General features: G+C 43.8%; 1 protein-coding gene across 1 annotated transcript in view; it reads left to right on the plus strand.

The window, feature by feature from the left end:
* Positions 1 to 14,746, plus strand: part of NOTCH3 (notch receptor 3) — a 43,552-nt gene extending 28,806 nt beyond the window's left edge. The window contains exons 31-33 of the mRNA XM_036241530.1: positions 236 to 383; positions 12,463 to 12,560; positions 13,351 to 14,746. Coding sequence (XP_036097423.1) covers positions 236 to 383; positions 12,463 to 12,560; positions 13,351 to 14,403 — 1,299 coding nt within the window. The 3' untranslated portion in view covers positions 14,404 to 14,746. The remainder of the gene's footprint in view (positions 1 to 235; positions 384 to 12,462; positions 12,561 to 13,350) is intronic.
* The last annotated feature ends 1,900 nt before the right edge of the window (positions 14,747 to 16,646 follow it).

Genomic DNA, 16,646 nt, shown 5'->3' on the forward strand with positions numbered 1-16,646 from the left:
TCTTTGGAACTCAGAGCTGGGACAGGCGTTAGACTGATCTGGGTTCAGGCCTCAGTTCTGCCTTTCAGAGCTCATTTTTTTCATTTGTAAAATGGGAATATATGGGAGTACAGTTTCTAGCAAGTAGCTGCTCCCTGAATCTCTGATTCCAGGAGATGTGGGGGTTGGGGACCTCAGAGGGCTTAGAGGTATTCCTGGTCCCCCTGTTCCTTTCATGGCTCACCCTGTCCCCTAGATTCTCATCCGGAACCGCTCCACAGACCTGGATGCCCGCATGGCAGATGGATCCACAGCATTGATCCTGGCGGCCCGCCTGGCGGTGGAGGGCATGGTGGAAGAGCTCATTGCCAGCCATGCTGATGTCAATGCTGTGGACGAACTTGGTAGGCTGGTGGGTGGTGGGGGCTGGGAAGGTGTTACATGGACCCTGACTGTCTTGTTGGCATGAACTCCCACTCACGATGCGACCCAATCACTGAAGTTCTGTACACATAACAGGGCTGCAACATGGACATACACTCTCATGCATTTTTATATCGTGTCCACTAGCTCATTGGACATATCAGTGATTTTTTTCTTTCTTTCTTTTTTTTACTGTTGAAAGTATTACACATGTCCCCCTTTTTTCCCCATTGACCCCCTCCTTCCATTCCCACCCTGCTTCTGCTTTCCCCAACCTAATGTCTGTGTCCACTGGTTGTGCATATATGCATACAAGTTCTTTGGTTTATTTCTTCCCACCCCTCCCTATCCCTCAGGTTTGTTAGTCTGTTACCTACTTCCATATCTCTGGATCTCTGTTGGTTGACAGCTTATTTTGTTCATTATGTTCCATAAATGAGATCATGTGGTACTTGTCTTTCTCTGGTTGGCTTATTTTGCTTAGCATAATACTCTCCAGATCCCTCCATGTCATTGCAGTGGGTAAGAGTTTTTTCTTTCTTATAGCTGCATAGTGTTCCATTGTGTACATGTACCACGGCTTTTTTATCCATTCGTCTACTGATGGGCACTTGGGCTGTTTCCAGATCTTAGCTATTGTAGATAGTGCTGCTATGAACATAGGGGTGCATATATTTTTTTCTGATTGGTATTTCAGGCTTTTTAGGATATATTCCTAGAAGTGGGATTACTGGGTCAAATGGCAGTTCTATTTCTAATTTTTTGAGGAAACTTTATATTGTTTTCCATAGTGGCTGCACCAGTCTGTATTCCCACCAGCAGTATACTAGAGTCCCCTTTTCTCCACACCCTCACCAGCACTTGTTTGATGATTTGTTGATGGCAGCCATTCTGGCAGGTGTGAAGTGATATCTCATAGTTGTTTTAATTTGCATCTCTGTGATGTTTAGAGATGTTGAACATTTTTTTTTACATGTCTCCTGGCCATTTGTATGTCCTATTTGGAGAAGTGTCTATTCAGGTCCTCTGCACATTTTTATTTACATACTTATTTTTTTATTATTTTATTTTTGTTACAGATGTTTCTCTTTTTCCCCATTGACACCCTCCTCCTCATCACCCCCACCCCATCCTCAGCATTGTTGTTCGTGTCCATTAGTTATGCGCACATGCATATAAATTCTGTGGTTTATCTCTTCCCTCCCCCCACCACCCCATCTTCTGAGGGTTGTCAGTTTGTACACTACTTCCATGTCTCTGGGTCTTCCCTATTCCTCAGACTGTTATGTTCATTATATTCCACAAATAAGTGAGATCATGTGGTATTTGTCTTTTTCTGCTTGGCTGGTTTCGCTTAGGATGATACTTTCCAGGTCCCTCCGTGTCGTCTCAAAGGATAAGAGATCTTTTTTCTTATAGCTGGATAGTACTTCCACTGTGCATATGTACCACAGCTTTTTTATCCATTTGTCTACTGATGGACACTTGGGCTGTTTCCAGATCTTAGCTATTGTAAATAGTGCTGCTATGAACGTGGGGGTACATATATTCTTCCTGATTGGTGTTTCAGGCTTCTTAGGGTATATTCCTAAAAGTGGGATCACTGGATCAGATGGCAATTCAATTTTTAATTTTTTGAGGTAACACCATAGTATTTTCCATAGTGGGTGCACCAGTTTGCATTCCCACCAGCAGTGTACTAGAGTCCCCTTTTCTCCACACCCTTGCCCACACTTGTTGTTTGATGATTTGTTGATGGCGACCATTCTGATATGTGTGAGGTGATACCTCATTGTTGTTTTAATTTGCATCTCTCTGATGATTAGTGATGTTGAGCATTTCTTCTTATGTCTCTTGGCCATTTGTATGTCCTGTTTGGAGAGGTGTCTATTCAGCTCCTCTGCCCATTTTTCAATTGGGTTCTTTGTCTTCCTTTTGTGGAGTTGTATGAGCACTCTATATATATTGGAAATTAACCCCTTATCTGATACATCATTGGCAATGATGCTCTCCCATGCAGTGGGTTCCCTTTCCATTTTGATGGTTGTTTCTTTTGCTGTGCAGAAGCTTTTGAGTTTGATGTAGTCTCATGTGTTCATTTTCTCCTTTGTTTCTGTTGCCTTAGGTGATATATCAGTGAAAATTCTGCTGCGTATGATGTCCGAAATTTTGTTGCCTAATTTTCTTGTAGGATTTTTATGGATTCACAAGTCACATTTGAGTTTTTTATCCATTTTGAATATATTCTTGTGTATGGTGTAAGTTGATGGTCTAGTTTCTTTTTTTTACATGTAGCTGTCCAATTTTCCCAACACCATTTATTAAAGAGGCTGTCTTTACTCCATTGTATGCTCTTTCCTCCTTTGTCAAATATTAATTGAGCATAATGTCTTGGGTCCATTTCTGGGTTCTCTGTTCTGTTCCACTGGTCTATATGCCTATTCCTGTGCCAGTGCCAGGCTGTTTTGATTACAGTCGCTTTGTAGTATAACCTATCTGGTATTATGATCCCACCTAATTTGTCCTTCTTTTTCAAAGTTGCTGTGGCTATTAGGGGTCTTTTTTTGGTTCCATATGAACTTTTGAAGTATTTGTTCTAGTTCTGTGAAATATGTCATTGGTATTTTGATGGGGATTGCATTGAATCTATAGATTGCTTTGGTTAATATGGACATGTTAATGATGTTAATTCTTCCAATCCATGAACAGGGTATGTACGTCTACTTTTTTATATCTTCCTCTATTTCTTTTTTCAATATCCTGTAGTTTTCTGCATATAGGTCCTTTACTTCTTTGGTTAAGTTTTTCCTAGTTATCTTAATTTTTTTGCCAAGATGGTAAATGGGTGTGTTTTTAGTTTCTCTTTCTGTGAGTTCATCATTGGTGTATAAGAATGCCTTTGGCCCTGGCTGGTTTGGCTCAGCGGTTAGAGCGATGGCCTGTGGTCTGGAGAGACCCGGGTTCGGTTCCCGCTAAGGGTGCTACCTCGGTTGCAGTTTGTCCCCGGCCCTGGTTGGGTCGTGTGGATGGCAACCACTCGATGTATCCCTTTCACATCGATGTTTCTCTCTCTCTTCCTCTCTTTTCCTTCCCCTCTATCTGAACAAAACAATGGAAAAATGTCCTTGGGTGAGGATTAAAAAAAAAGAATGCCTTTGATTTCTTGACATTAATTTTGTATCCTGCTACTTTGCCAAATTCATTTATTAAGTCGAGTAGATTTTTGATGGAGTCTTTAGGGTTTTCTATGTATAATACCATGTCATCTGCAAATAATGACAGTTTCACTTTCTCCTTTCCAACTTGGATCCCTTTTATTTTTACTTCCTGTCTGATTGCTGTGGCTAAGACTTCCAGTACTATGTTAAATAAGAGTGGCGAAAGTGGACATCCCTGTCTTGTTCCTGTTCTAAAGGGAAATGCTTTTAATTTCTGCCCATTGAGTATGATGTTGGCTGTAGGTCTTTCATATATGGCCCTTATTATGTCGAGATATGATCTCTCTATTCCCACATTGCTGAGCGTTTTTTTCAGAAATGGATGCTGGATTTTGTCAAATGTGGTTTTTATTCTTCATTTTATATATGTGGTGTATCACATTTATTGATTTGCGAATATTATATCAACCCTGCATCCCTGTGATGAATCCCACTTGGTCGTGGTGAATAATTTTTTTGATGTATTGCTGGATCCGATTTGCTCGTATTTTATTCAGGATTTTGGCGTCTGTGTTCATCAGGGATATTGGCCTGTAGTTTTCTTTCTTTGTAGTGTCTTTTTCTGGTTTTGCAATTAGATTATGCTGGCCTCATAAAATGAGTTTGGAAGTCTTCTTTCTTGAATTTTTTGAAATAGTTTGAGGAGAATGGGTATTAGTTCTTTTTTGAACGTTCGGTAAAACCCCCCCATGAAGCCATCTGGGCCTTGGCTTTTGTTTGCTGGGAGAGTCTTGATTACCTCTTCAATTTCCTTAGTTGTTATTGGTCTGTTCAAGTTTTCTATCTCTTCCTGGTCCAGTTTTGGGAGACTATGTATTTCTAGACATTTGTTCATTTTGCTTAGATTGTCGAATTTGTTGCCATGTAATTGTTCATAGTAGTTGTTAATGATCTTTTGTATTTCTGTAGTGTCAGTTGTTATTTCTCCTCTTTCATTTCTGATTTTGTGTATTTGGGTTCTCTTTGTTTCTTGGTGAGTCTAGCTATGGGTCCATCAGTCTTATTTATCTTTTTGAAAAAGTAGCTCTTTGTTTCATTGATCCTTTGAATTGGTTTTTTGTTTTTGGTTGCTATGTCATTTATTTCTGCTCTGATCTTTACCATTTCCTTCCTTCTACTTGCTCTGGGGTTTTCTTTTTGTTTGCTTTCTAGTTTGTTAAGTTGTGAGGTTAGATAGTCTATTAGAAATTTTTCTTGTTTCCTGAGGTAGGCCTGTGTGCTATGATCTTCCCTCTCAGAAATGCTTTTGCTGCATCCCATAGATTTTGTGTTGTGTGTTCATTTTTGTTGGTTTCCAGGAAGTTTTTAATGTCTTCCTTGATCTCCTTGGTAACCCATTCATTGTTTAATAACATGCTATTTAGCCTCCATGTTTTCAAATGTCTTTGCATGTTCTTGTTGCAATTGATTTCTAGTTTCATGCCATTGTGATCTGAGAAGATGCTTGATATGATTTCAGTCTTCTTGAACTTGTAGAGACTTAGTTTGTGTCCTAACATGTGGTCTATCTTTGAGAATGTCCCATGTGCACTTGAGAAGAATGAGAATTCTCTAGTTTTGGGGTGTAATTCTCTGTAGATAGCTATTAAATCCATTTGGTCTAATGCTTCATTTAGAGTCTCTCTTTTCTTGCTAATTTTTTGTCTAGAGGATCTATCCCGTGGTGTCAGCGGGGTGTTGAAGTCCCCTGCTATGATTGTATTGCTGTCAATTTCTCCTTTGAAGTCCTCCAGATGTTTTTTTAAATATATTTTGGTGCTCCTATATTGCATGCATATATGTTTATCAAGGTTATATCTTCCTGTTGGATAGATCCTTTCAATATTATATAGTAGCCTTCTTTGTCTCTAGTTAAGGCCTTCATTTTGAAATCTATTTTATCAGATATGAGTATTGCTACCCCAGCTTTTTTTTCCTTTCTGTTTGCTTGGAAGATTTTTTCCCATCTCTTCACTTTCAATCTATGTGAGTCTTTTGTTGTGAGGTGGGTCTCTTGTAAAAACACATATATGAGTCATGCTTTCTTAGCCAATCAGCTACTCTGTGTCATTTGATCAGAGCATTCAGTCTATTTACATTTAAGGTAATGATTGATATGTACTTATTTATTGCCATTTTTGTTTAGCATTGTTATATTTTTCTTCCTATTTTTTCTACTAATTACAGCAGTCCTTTTAGCATATCTTGCAGTGCTGGTTTGGTGCTAATGTATTCCCTTAGCCTTTTTTAGTCTGGGAAGCTCTTTATTTGACTTTCTATTTTGAATGATAGCCTTGGTGGGTAGAGTAGTCTTGAATTCAGATCCTTGTTTTTTCTTTTTTTTTTTTTATCCTCACCAGAGGACATTTTTCCATGTTTTGTTCAGATAGAGTGGAAGGGAGAGAGAGAGAGAGGGAGAGAGAGAGATGTGAAAGGGACACATTGAGTGGTTGCCACCTGCATGACCCATCTATGGCTGGGGACAAACTGCAACCGAAGTACATGCCCTCAGCAGGAACCGAACCCGGGTCTCTCTGGACCGTAGACTGACGTTCTAACTGCTGAGCCAAACTGGCCAGGGCAAGATCCTTGTTTTTCATGACCTTGATTACTTCGTGCCATTCCCTTCTGGCCTGTAGTGTTTCTGTTGAGAAGTCAGCTTATAGCCTTATGGGGGTTCCTTTGTAGGTAACCTGTTGCTTATCTCTTGCTGCTTTTAGGATTCTCTCTCTGTCTTTAATTTTTGGCATTTAATTACTACGTGTCTTGGTGTGGGCCTGTTTGGGTTCTTCTTACTTGGGGCTCTCTGTGCTTCTTGAACTTGAATGCCTTCTTCCTTCACCAAATTAGGGAAGTTTTTTGTCACTATTTCTTCAAATATATTGTCTGACCCTTGTTCATTTTCTTCTTCTTCGTGATTCCTATGATGCGAATATTATTACGTTTCCAGATGTCCCACAGTTCTCTTAAGCTGTCTTCCTGTTTTTTGTTTTTTTCTTTTGGTTTTCTGATTGGTTGATTTTTTTCTACCCTGTCTTCTAATTCACTGATCTGGTCCTCAGCTTCCTCTACTCGGCTGTTTAGACCTTCCAATGTGTTCTTTTTTTCTACTATGTCATTCTTCATTTCTTCTTGGTGGTTTTTAATTTCCAATTAGTTGATTTTTCTATATCTTTACTCATGGTGTTGATGTCCTTATTCATGCTGTTGAGCTTCCTCAAGATCATGGCTCTGAATTCTAGCTCTGTTAACTTGCTGAACTGCACCTCATTTATCCCATCTTTGGTAGAGGTCTCTCATTCTTTCATTTGGGATTTGTTTCTTTGCTTCACCATTTTGGCTATCTCAGTGGGCTTTGGAGGCTGCCAAATTTTCCCTGTGGGTATTGGTGTTCTGCTACTTGTGGCTCCCTCTCCTGTGTTTGGATGAGCGTGGAAGGACCCACGCTAAACACCACTGTCATGTCTTACTTTCTTGTGTAGAGTTGCAAGCCCAGAGATGGTTCAGTTATTCTCTAGCTTTTTGCCTGGAGGCTATTAGTCGGGTTACTTGAAGAGCCTTTGTTTCTCAGTTGAATGAAAAACTCTCAGGTGTTCAGTGTAAGGGGATTTCCCAAGGTTGGGGCCGATGCTGTTGTTAATGAGCCTCAATTTGCATTTCAGTGGCCTACTGGGTGGGATTGAATCTTCTAGGGAAGGGCTGCTGCCTCTCCCCAGTGCCCTAGGAAGCAGTAAGATGGCCACCATCCTGCGTGGCTGCAAGTCAGCAAAAGCTCTGAGTGCCCTCCAAATCCCATGTGTCCGCACACAGTTCCAGTCTAGTCTGCCCTTCCTCTGCCAGAGCCCAAGGTGAGTAGCTACAGCTATTTTAGCGTCTGTCCTGGCTCTGCGCTGTGGAGCTGCTTGGGAGTTTAACCCCGAGGGCACTGCTCATAGCTAACACAGCTGCTGTGGGCTCCCAGCCCCCCTCTCGCGCCTCTGCAATTCTACCAGGATCGATTCAGTGTCCCTGGTTGTATGGTCTTCACAAGCTGCTTTTCTGTTGCTTTTTTCTGACGATTTGTCTTTATTTTAGTTGTAATTCCAGTTTGGTCCTGGGAGATGGTCTGTGGAGCTTCCATTTACTCTGCCGCCATTTTGGAATCCCTCTGCCCATTTTTAAATTGGATTCTTTGTCTTCCTTTTGTTGAGTTGTATGAGTATTTTGTATCCCATGTATCATTGGCAAATATGTTCTCCCAGAGAGTGGGTTCCCTTTTCATTTTGATGCTGGTTTCTTTTGCTTGCAGAAGCTTTTTAGTTTGATGTAGTCCCATTTATTAATTTTTTTCCTTTGTTTCTCTTGCCCTAGGCAATGTATCAGTGAAAATTCTTCTATGTATGATGTCTGAGATTTCTCTGCCTACATTTTCGTCTAGGATTTTTATGATTTCATGGATTACATTTAAGTCTTTTACCCATGTTGAGTTCATTCTTGTGTATGGTGTAAGTTGGTGGTCTAGTTTCATTTTTTTTGCATGTACCTGTCCAATTTTTCCAACACCATTTATTGAAGAGATTGTCTTTACTCCATTGTATGCTCTTTCTTGCTTCCTTTGTCAAATATTAATTGTGCATACTGTTTTGGGTAGATATCTGGGTTCTCTGTTTCATTCCATTTTTTTATTATATGCCTGTTCTTGTGCCAGTACCAGCCTGTTTTGATTATGATGGCTTTGTAGTATAAGTTGATATCTGGTATTGTGATCCCTCTCAGTTTGTTCTTCTTTTTCAAGATTGCTGTGGTTATTGGGGGTCACATCTGGGATTTAGAAAAAAGCATCCTTCCCCAAGGGACATCATTTCCATCTGCTTTGTTAGAAGTACTTACTGCTGCCATCTGCTAGGCAGCTGACATAATAAATTTGTAAACAGACCCAATTATATGAGGTGGCCTCTCCCTTCCTGGAGGTGGCTTGCTTGCACAGAGTTGTGGAGATTCACAACTTGTCTTTATGTCCAGAGGACCTAACACAGATGTAGACACACCCTGATGCTCACAAACAACCTTTGCCCTAGTTATTCTCAACCTTTGGAGCAGGTGTTCTCAACCTACCATTGACCTTGGGATTGGATCATCTTTGGTGGTGGGGACCATCCTGTGCATTGCAGGGTGTTAAGCAGCACCCCTGGCCCTGAACTATTAGATGCCAGTAACACCCCACTTCCCAGTTGTGACAACTGAAAATGTCTCTTAACATTGCCAAATGCCACTGGGGGGAATCACCCCTGGTTGAGATATATGGCTCTGGAGGACTGTCCAATAGAACTTTCTGGCCCTGGCCAGTTAGGCTCAGCGGTTAGAGTGTCAGCCTGCGGACCAGAGAACTTTCTGTGATGATGGAAATATTCTCAGTTTGTGCCGTCCAGTGTGGTAACCAGTGGCGACATTTGGTGGCTATTGAGCATTTGTAATATTGCTGGGGTGAAGAGAATTAAATGTTCTATTTTATTCAATGTTTTAACCTTTGTTCTGCCTGCTTTCAAAAAGGCTTTACTGAGCCCTGGCCAGTTTGGCTCAGCGATTAGAGCGTTGGCCTGTGGACCAATGAGTCGCGGGTTCGATTCTGGTCAAGGGCATGTATCTCGGTTGTGGTTCGGTTGCGGGCATGGCTCTGGTTGGGGTCATGTGGGAGGCAACCAGTTGATGTGGCTCTATTACATCGATGTTTTCTCTGTCTCTCTCTCTCCTGCCCTCCATCCCACTCTATCCAATGATAAATAAAAAAGTATCCTCATCCTCGAGTGAGGAATAAAAAAAAGCTTTACTGAGATATAATCCCCCTACCATACAATTCACCCAAAGTTTAAAATCTAAGGGCATCTAGTATAATCACATAGTTGTGCAAATATCATCACAATAAATTTTAGAACATTTCTATCAACTAAAAACGAAACCCTCATCTCTTAGCTATCACTCCCTTGCCCATCTTTCCTGCTCTGTGCAACCACTCAAGTGCTTCCTGTCTCTGTGGACTTGCCTATTCTGGACATGCATGTGAATGGAGGTGTACAACTCGTGGTCTTTTTGACTGGCTTCTTTTACTTAGCATAATGTTTTCAAGATTCATGAATGTTATAGTATGTGTCAGTATTTTTTTTATTATCAAATAATATTTTATTGTATGAATATACCACATTTTTAAAATATTTTTTTTATTGATTTTAGAGAGAGAGGAAGGAAGAGGGAGAGAGAGATAGAAACATCAATTGGCCACCCTCTGCATGCCCCCACTGGGGACTGGGCCCACAACCTGGGCATGTGCCCTGACCGGGAATCAAACCGGCTATCTCTTAGTGCAGGGTCGATGCTCAGCCACTGAGCCACACTGGCTGGACTATACCACATTTTAAAAATCCATTCATCCATTGATGGACATTTAGTTGTTTCTACTTTTTGGCTATTATGAATAATGCGGCTATGAACATTCATGTAAAAGTTTTCTGTGGACATATCTTTTTATTTTTCTTAGGTAGATACCTAGGAGTGGAATTGTTGGGTCACATGGTAACTATATTTAACCTTTTGAGGATCTGCCAAACTGTTTTCCACATGTGCTGCTCCATTTTTCTTTTTTTTTTTATCCTCACCCAAGGACATTTTTCTATATTTTATTCAGATAGAGTGGGATGGGGGGAGAGAGAGAGAGAGAGAGAGAGAGAGAGAGAGGGAGAGAGGTGTAAGGGACACATCGGGTGGTCGCCACCCACACGACCCAACCAGGGCCGGGGACAACCGAGGTAAGTGCCCTTAGCGGGAACTGAACCCGGGTCTCTCCAGACTGCAGGCCGATGCTCTAACTGCTGAGCCAAACTGGCCAGGGCCTGCCTTGTTTTTCACTCCCACCAACAGTGTATGGGGGTTCCAATATCTTCACATCCTTGCCAAGACTTTTTATTATCTGTCTTTTTATTTATAGTGGATGTGAATTGGTATCTTTGTTTTGGTTTTCATTTTCCTGATAGCTAATGATGTTGAGCATCTTTCTATGTGCTTATTGGCCATTTGTATGTCTTCTTTTGCAAAATGTCTACTCAGATATTTTACCCTTCTTTTTTATCATTGTTAATCCTCACCAGAGGATGTTTTTCTATTGAGTTTTTTTTAGAGAGAGTGAAAGGGAGGGAAGGGGGAAGAGAGAGAGAAACACAGATGTGAGAGAGACACATTGAATGGTTGCCTCCTGCACAACCCCGACTTGGGCTAGAGATTAAACCTGCAACCCAGGTACATGCCCTTGACTGAGAATTGAATCCTTGACCCTTCGGTCCTCGGGCCAATGGGCTAACCGCTGAGCCAAACCAGCCAGAGCTATTTTGCCCATTTTTAATTGGGTTATTTGTCTTTCTATTATTGAGTTATGAAGATTCTTTATATATTCTAGGTATGATTTATAAATATTTCTTGTAATTTGTAGGTTTTCTTTTCACTTTCATTTATTTTTATTTGTTGTTTTTTTTAAGAGAGAGATAATTTGTTGTTCCATTTATTTATGTATTCATTGGTTGATTGGTTGATTCTTTTTTTTTTGTATCCTCACCCGAGGACATTTTTTTGATATTTTGTTCAGATAGAGTAGGAGGGAGAGAGAGAGAGAAAAACATTGACGTGAAAGGGACACATCGAGTAGCTGCCACCCGCACAACCCAACCAGGGCCGGGGACAAACTGCAACCGAGGTACATGCCCTTAGTGGGAACCGAACCCGGGTCTCTCGAGACTGCAAGCCGACGCTCTAACCACTGAGCCAAACCGGCCAGGGCCATTGGTTGATTCTTTTTTTTTTTTTTTTTTTTTTATCCTCACCCGAGGATATTTTTCCATTTTTTTTGTACAGATAGAGTGGGAGGGAGAGAGAGGAAGAGAGAGAGATTGAGAGAAACATCGACATGAAGGGACACATCGAGTGGTTGCCACCCGCACGACCAACCAGGGCCGGGGACAAACTGCAACCGAGGTACGCGCCCTTAGCGGGAACCGAACCCGGGTCTCTCTGGACCGCAGGCCGATGCTCTAACTGCTGAGCCAAACCAGCCAGGGCCCATTGGTTGATTCTTATATGTGCCCTGACTGGGGATAGAACCCACAACCTTGGCATATCAGGATGATGCTCTAACCAACTGAACTACCCCACTTTATTGATGTTGTCCTTCAAAGCATAAAAGTTTTAATTTTGATGATGTCCAGTTTATCTGGTTTTTTTTTTTTTTTTTTTTTTTGTATTGTTGCTTCTGTTTTTGGTGTCATATCTAAGAATCTTTGTCTAATTCAAGATCATAAAGATTTACTCCTGTGTTTTCTTCTAAATGATTTATAGTTTCGGCTTTTACATTTAGGTCTTTGATTTCATTTTGAGTTATTTTTTGTATATGGTTTGAGGTAAGGGGCCCAACTTCATTTTTTTGTATGTGAAGATCAAGTTGTCCCAGCACCATTTGTTGAGAAAGCTATTCTTTCCCCATTGAGTGGTCTTGGCATGTATTTTATTTAATTTTAGTTACTTTAAATCTAAAGAGGCACATGCGACTGGTGGCAACTGCATTGGACAACAGATCTCTAGGTACAAACAAGTGAGGGCTGCATAGTTCTCGCCATATATGGAGTCACATGGACAGATGTGCACACACATGTGCATTATCTCCCTTGGACAGAGAGTCATTCTGTGGATCTGCACACATACACAGACCCTAACACAGGTGCTTAAATACTCAAGGCAGGTCCACTCCTTGCCCCCAGGCCATATTCTGGGCATTTCCTGCGTCTCTGACTTGGAGGGCCAGGACAGGAGCCTGACTCTGACCCTGACCTCTCTCCACTCCCCTCAGGGAAATCAGCCTTACACTGGGCTGCAGCTGTCAACAACGTGGAGGCCACCTTGGCCCTGCTCAAAAATGGAGCCAACAAGGACATGCAGGATAGCAAGGTGAGCCCCAGCTCTTGGCCCTCCTGAGGGTCAACCCTGGCACAGATCTTCCCCTACCAGGTAGCAGAGAGGGAGTACGGTAGTCTAGTGGGAGCATTCACCCAGTCTGCAGACAGCTTTTGGGGGTGGGACCTGAGCCCAAGAGGCTCCAACAGTAGATCAGAGAAGGAAATGCGTGGCAGTTGCTATGTGACCCTGGGAAAGTTACTTAATTCCTCTGAACTTCAGTGTTCTCATCTGTGAAATGGAGAAGCAACAGTACTTATCTCATTGCTTCTTCCGAGGATTCAGTGAGGTAACGTGCTAAGTGGATCCTCAACAAAAGGTAACTTTATGATTGTTGTTTAAAAAGCCTTGAAAGGTGGTATTACTCTACTCAGAGTGGTACAGGTAGATTCTGTCCTTATTTAAATTTTCCATATTTTATTTGTTATGGATTTTTTGCATTAATATAAATTATTTTAAAAAACATTACGTTAAAATATTTATTTTGATGACTGAAAGTTTTGATGCCCCCTTAAATTTTATGCCTAAGGTGGGTGCCTCACTCTCCTCACTCTGTTCCTGGCTCTGGGGCTGGCAATTAGTAGGTGCTCCATCGATGTAGTTTAAATAAAAACTTGCCTAGGCTCCCCATCAGAGATGGGAGTTGAACCCAGGTCTGTCAGGCTGGAGAGTATGAACTCTTAGCTCTCGGGTTCCATCAGAGGATGGAGGCCCTGGTGTTGTTGGCTAAGAGTTCATCCTGGCCCTTGTGACCCTGACATCTTGGGTTCTGTGCTCCCCCCAGGAGGAGACTCCACTGTTCCTGGCTGCCCGGGAGGGCAGCTATGAGGCTGCCAAGCTCCTGCTGGATCACTTTGCCAACCGGGAGATCACTGACCATTTGGACAGGCTGCCACGTGACGTGGCCCAGGAGAGGCTACACCAGGACATTGTACGCTTGCTGGACCAGCCCAGTGGGCCTCGCAGCCCCCCAGGCTCCCATGGCCTGGGGCCCTTGCTCTGCCCGCCGGGGGCCTTCCTCCCTGGCCTCAAGGCGGCACAGTCGGGGGGCAAGAAGAGCCGGAGGCCACCAGGGAAAACAGGGCTGGGACCACAGGGCACCCGGGGCCGGGGTAAGAAGCTGACGCTGGCCTGCCCGGGGCCCCTGGCTGAGAGCTCAGTCACACTGTCCCCTGTAGACTCTCTGGACTCCCCACGGCCCTTTGGTGGGCCCCCTGTGTCCCCTGGAGGCTTCCCACTTGAGGGGCCCTACGTGGGTGCCACCACCACGGCTGTGTCCCTGGCACAACTTGGGGGTGCGGGCAGGGCAGGTCTAGGACGCCAGCCCCCTGGGGGCTGCGTGCTCAGCCTGGGCTTGCTGAACCCTGTGGCTGTTCCCCTTGACTGGGCCCGGCTGCCCCCGCCTGCCCCGCCAGGTCCTTCATTCCTGCTGCCGCTGGCGCCAGGACCCCAGCTGCTGAACCCTGGGACCCCTGTGTCTCCCCAGGAGCGGCCCCCACCATATCTGGCAGCCCCCGGACATGGTGAGGAGTATCCAGTACCTGGGGCTCATGGCAGCCCCCCCAAGGCTCGCTTCCTCCGGGTCCCCAGTGAGCATCCCTACCTGACCCCATCCCCTGAGTCCCCTGAACACTGGGCCAGCCCCTCACCTCCCTCACTCTCAGACTGGTCCGACTCCACACCCAGCCCGGCCACTGCGACCGGGGCCACAGCCACAGCTGCCGGGACACTGCCTGCCCAGCCACTCTCCCTGTCTGTCCCTGGCCCCCTAGTTCAGGCCCAGACCCAACTGGGGCCCCAGCCCGAAGTCACCTCCAAGAGGCAGGTGTTGGCTTGAGATGCTCCTCAGTTCTTGGATTTTGGGGGACTGAAACGACACCCTGTCCTGATTCTCTTTCTCTTCTTTAATCCTTTTCATTCTCTTCTCTCTTAACCAATCTTCCTGCACCCCTATTCCTGAGATAGGTCACCAGTCTAGGGCTTCGGTCTTCCTTTATTTATAAGGGGTTCAGACTGACCCACACCCACGGGTCTTTTGATGAGTATGGGACCTCCTCCTGCCCCCCCTTCCTGCTCCCCAATTCTCCCTTCCTTCCTTTCTTGCCTCCTCTGGCCTCTCTCACTCCTTACACTCTGACACGAGTGGATTATTATTTTTTTTTTACATTTTGTATAGAAACAAATTCATTTAAACAAACGTATTATTATTATTTTTTTTTTTTTACAAAATATATATATGGAGATGCTCCCTGCCCCCTGCAAACCCCCCAGTGCCCCCATGGGGCTGAGTCTGTGGGCCCATTTGGCCAAGTTGGATTCTGTGTACTGAGTACACAGGCATGACTGGGATCCTGTGTACTGAGTACATGACCCTGGTGTGTACCAAGTAGGCACCCTTGGGCGCACCCTCTGGGGCCAGGGGTTGGCGAGATGTGGGAGCTTTCTCCCCACCCCACCTCCCTCACTTCACTGCATTCCAGATGGAACTTGTTCTATAGCTTTGCTGGGGGAAGAGCCCTTCTGCCTCAAAGAGCCCACCCCCAGATTTGTCCCCCCACACTAGAGCCTGGGCCACTTCCCTTGGGAACTTGGGACCGGGTGGTGGGAACATGAGGACCAGGGGAGATACATGCATTTCACTTTGTCTCCCTGTATATATGGGACTACAAGGTGGGAAGGAGCTGTCTGAGTGGCACCTCTCCTGGTACTCCCCTGGCCCAGCCCCATGGCAGAATAGAAGTATTTCTAGGCTACTTTTGTAATATGGCTTCTAATCACAATCCCTGTGTAGCTAAATTCCCAGGCCTTGCATTGTACAGCCCCCTACTCCCCTCACCACCTAATAAAGGAATAGTTAACACTCAGTGTCATTGGTGTGTGTCTAGATAAGGTAGGGAATGGTAGTAGTGGGGCTTCTGTCTTCAAGGCTAACTTGAGCTCCCATATTGGTTTAAACCCATTTGGCTTGCCTGCCCACCTGTGCTTCTTCCTCTTTTGGCAGATGATTTCATTGATTGTATCAGGTGTAGTCACCTGACTTAGGATGATCCAATCATATTTGCTCTAAAACATTGTTTAATGGAAATGCTAAGAAAGCCATCAGTTGGTGGAGCTTTTAAGGTCACCAGCAGATTAAGAAACATGGGTGGCCAGTTTGGAGTGGTGGGTACTTCTGCAAGCAGCAGAAGAATGGAGCTAGTGTGCAGGGAGAATCAGAGAAGTGTGCTCAAATGGTTCTAGAGTTAGAAGGACTTTCTCAGTTTCAGAAGTATCAATTCCAGTTGATTGAGCATTCACTCCATTGACATCACACTTATTTATTCATTGCCTTCTAAGTGCCTGATGCTGGTTTTGCATGAAAGTCACCTTTACTTCATGCTTCCTTTGAGTCTGGGGACAATGCTGTGCCCATGTAAAAAATACTCCTTTACCTATACCAGCTTAGGTGGGTTTCTGTCTTGCAACCAGTTGTGCTCCAAGACAAGGTTGTGTTCACACTAGGTTTTTCCAGGAAAAGAGGATAGGATAATGTTCATTGATTCCTCTGTCACATGGAGTCATCTTGGTTGCATTTGACACAAATTAACCCAGCTGGCTTAAACAAACAAACAAAATTATTAGCTCACGTAACTAAAAAGAACCAGCTTCAGGGACGATTTGATCTAGTGACTCAAATGAGGGATGAATTTCTGTTCATCTATACAGATTTTTCTTTGGGCATCAGTGTCATCCTCGGGCTCCATGTGGCACCCGACACAACTCTTCCTACCGGCACAGCTCTAGCTCTCCCTCTGTTAGCAAAATAGGTGCGAAGGTCACTGGCCATACTGCACTTTCCAGGGAACTGAGAAACTTCTAGACTTGAGGTTGATTTTGTATTGACTCCAGTTGGGTCATGTATCCATCCTCTTAGTGAAGGTTTCTCAGTGTTCGCAATATTGACATTTGGGGCCAGATCATTCCTTACTATAGGGGGCTCTCCTGTGCACTGTAGGATGTTTAATGGCATCCCTGCCCCTCCCCCCCCCCCCCCACTAAATGCCCCTTCTTTATTGTGACAACCAAAAATATCTCCAGGCA

This window comes from Molossus molossus, unplaced genomic scaffold (assembly GCF_014108415.1).
Source record: "Molossus molossus isolate mMolMol1 unplaced genomic scaffold, mMolMol1.p scaffold_m16_p_4, whole genome shotgun sequence".
Taxonomy (NCBI): domain Eukaryota; kingdom Metazoa; phylum Chordata; class Mammalia; order Chiroptera; family Molossidae; genus Molossus; species Molossus molossus.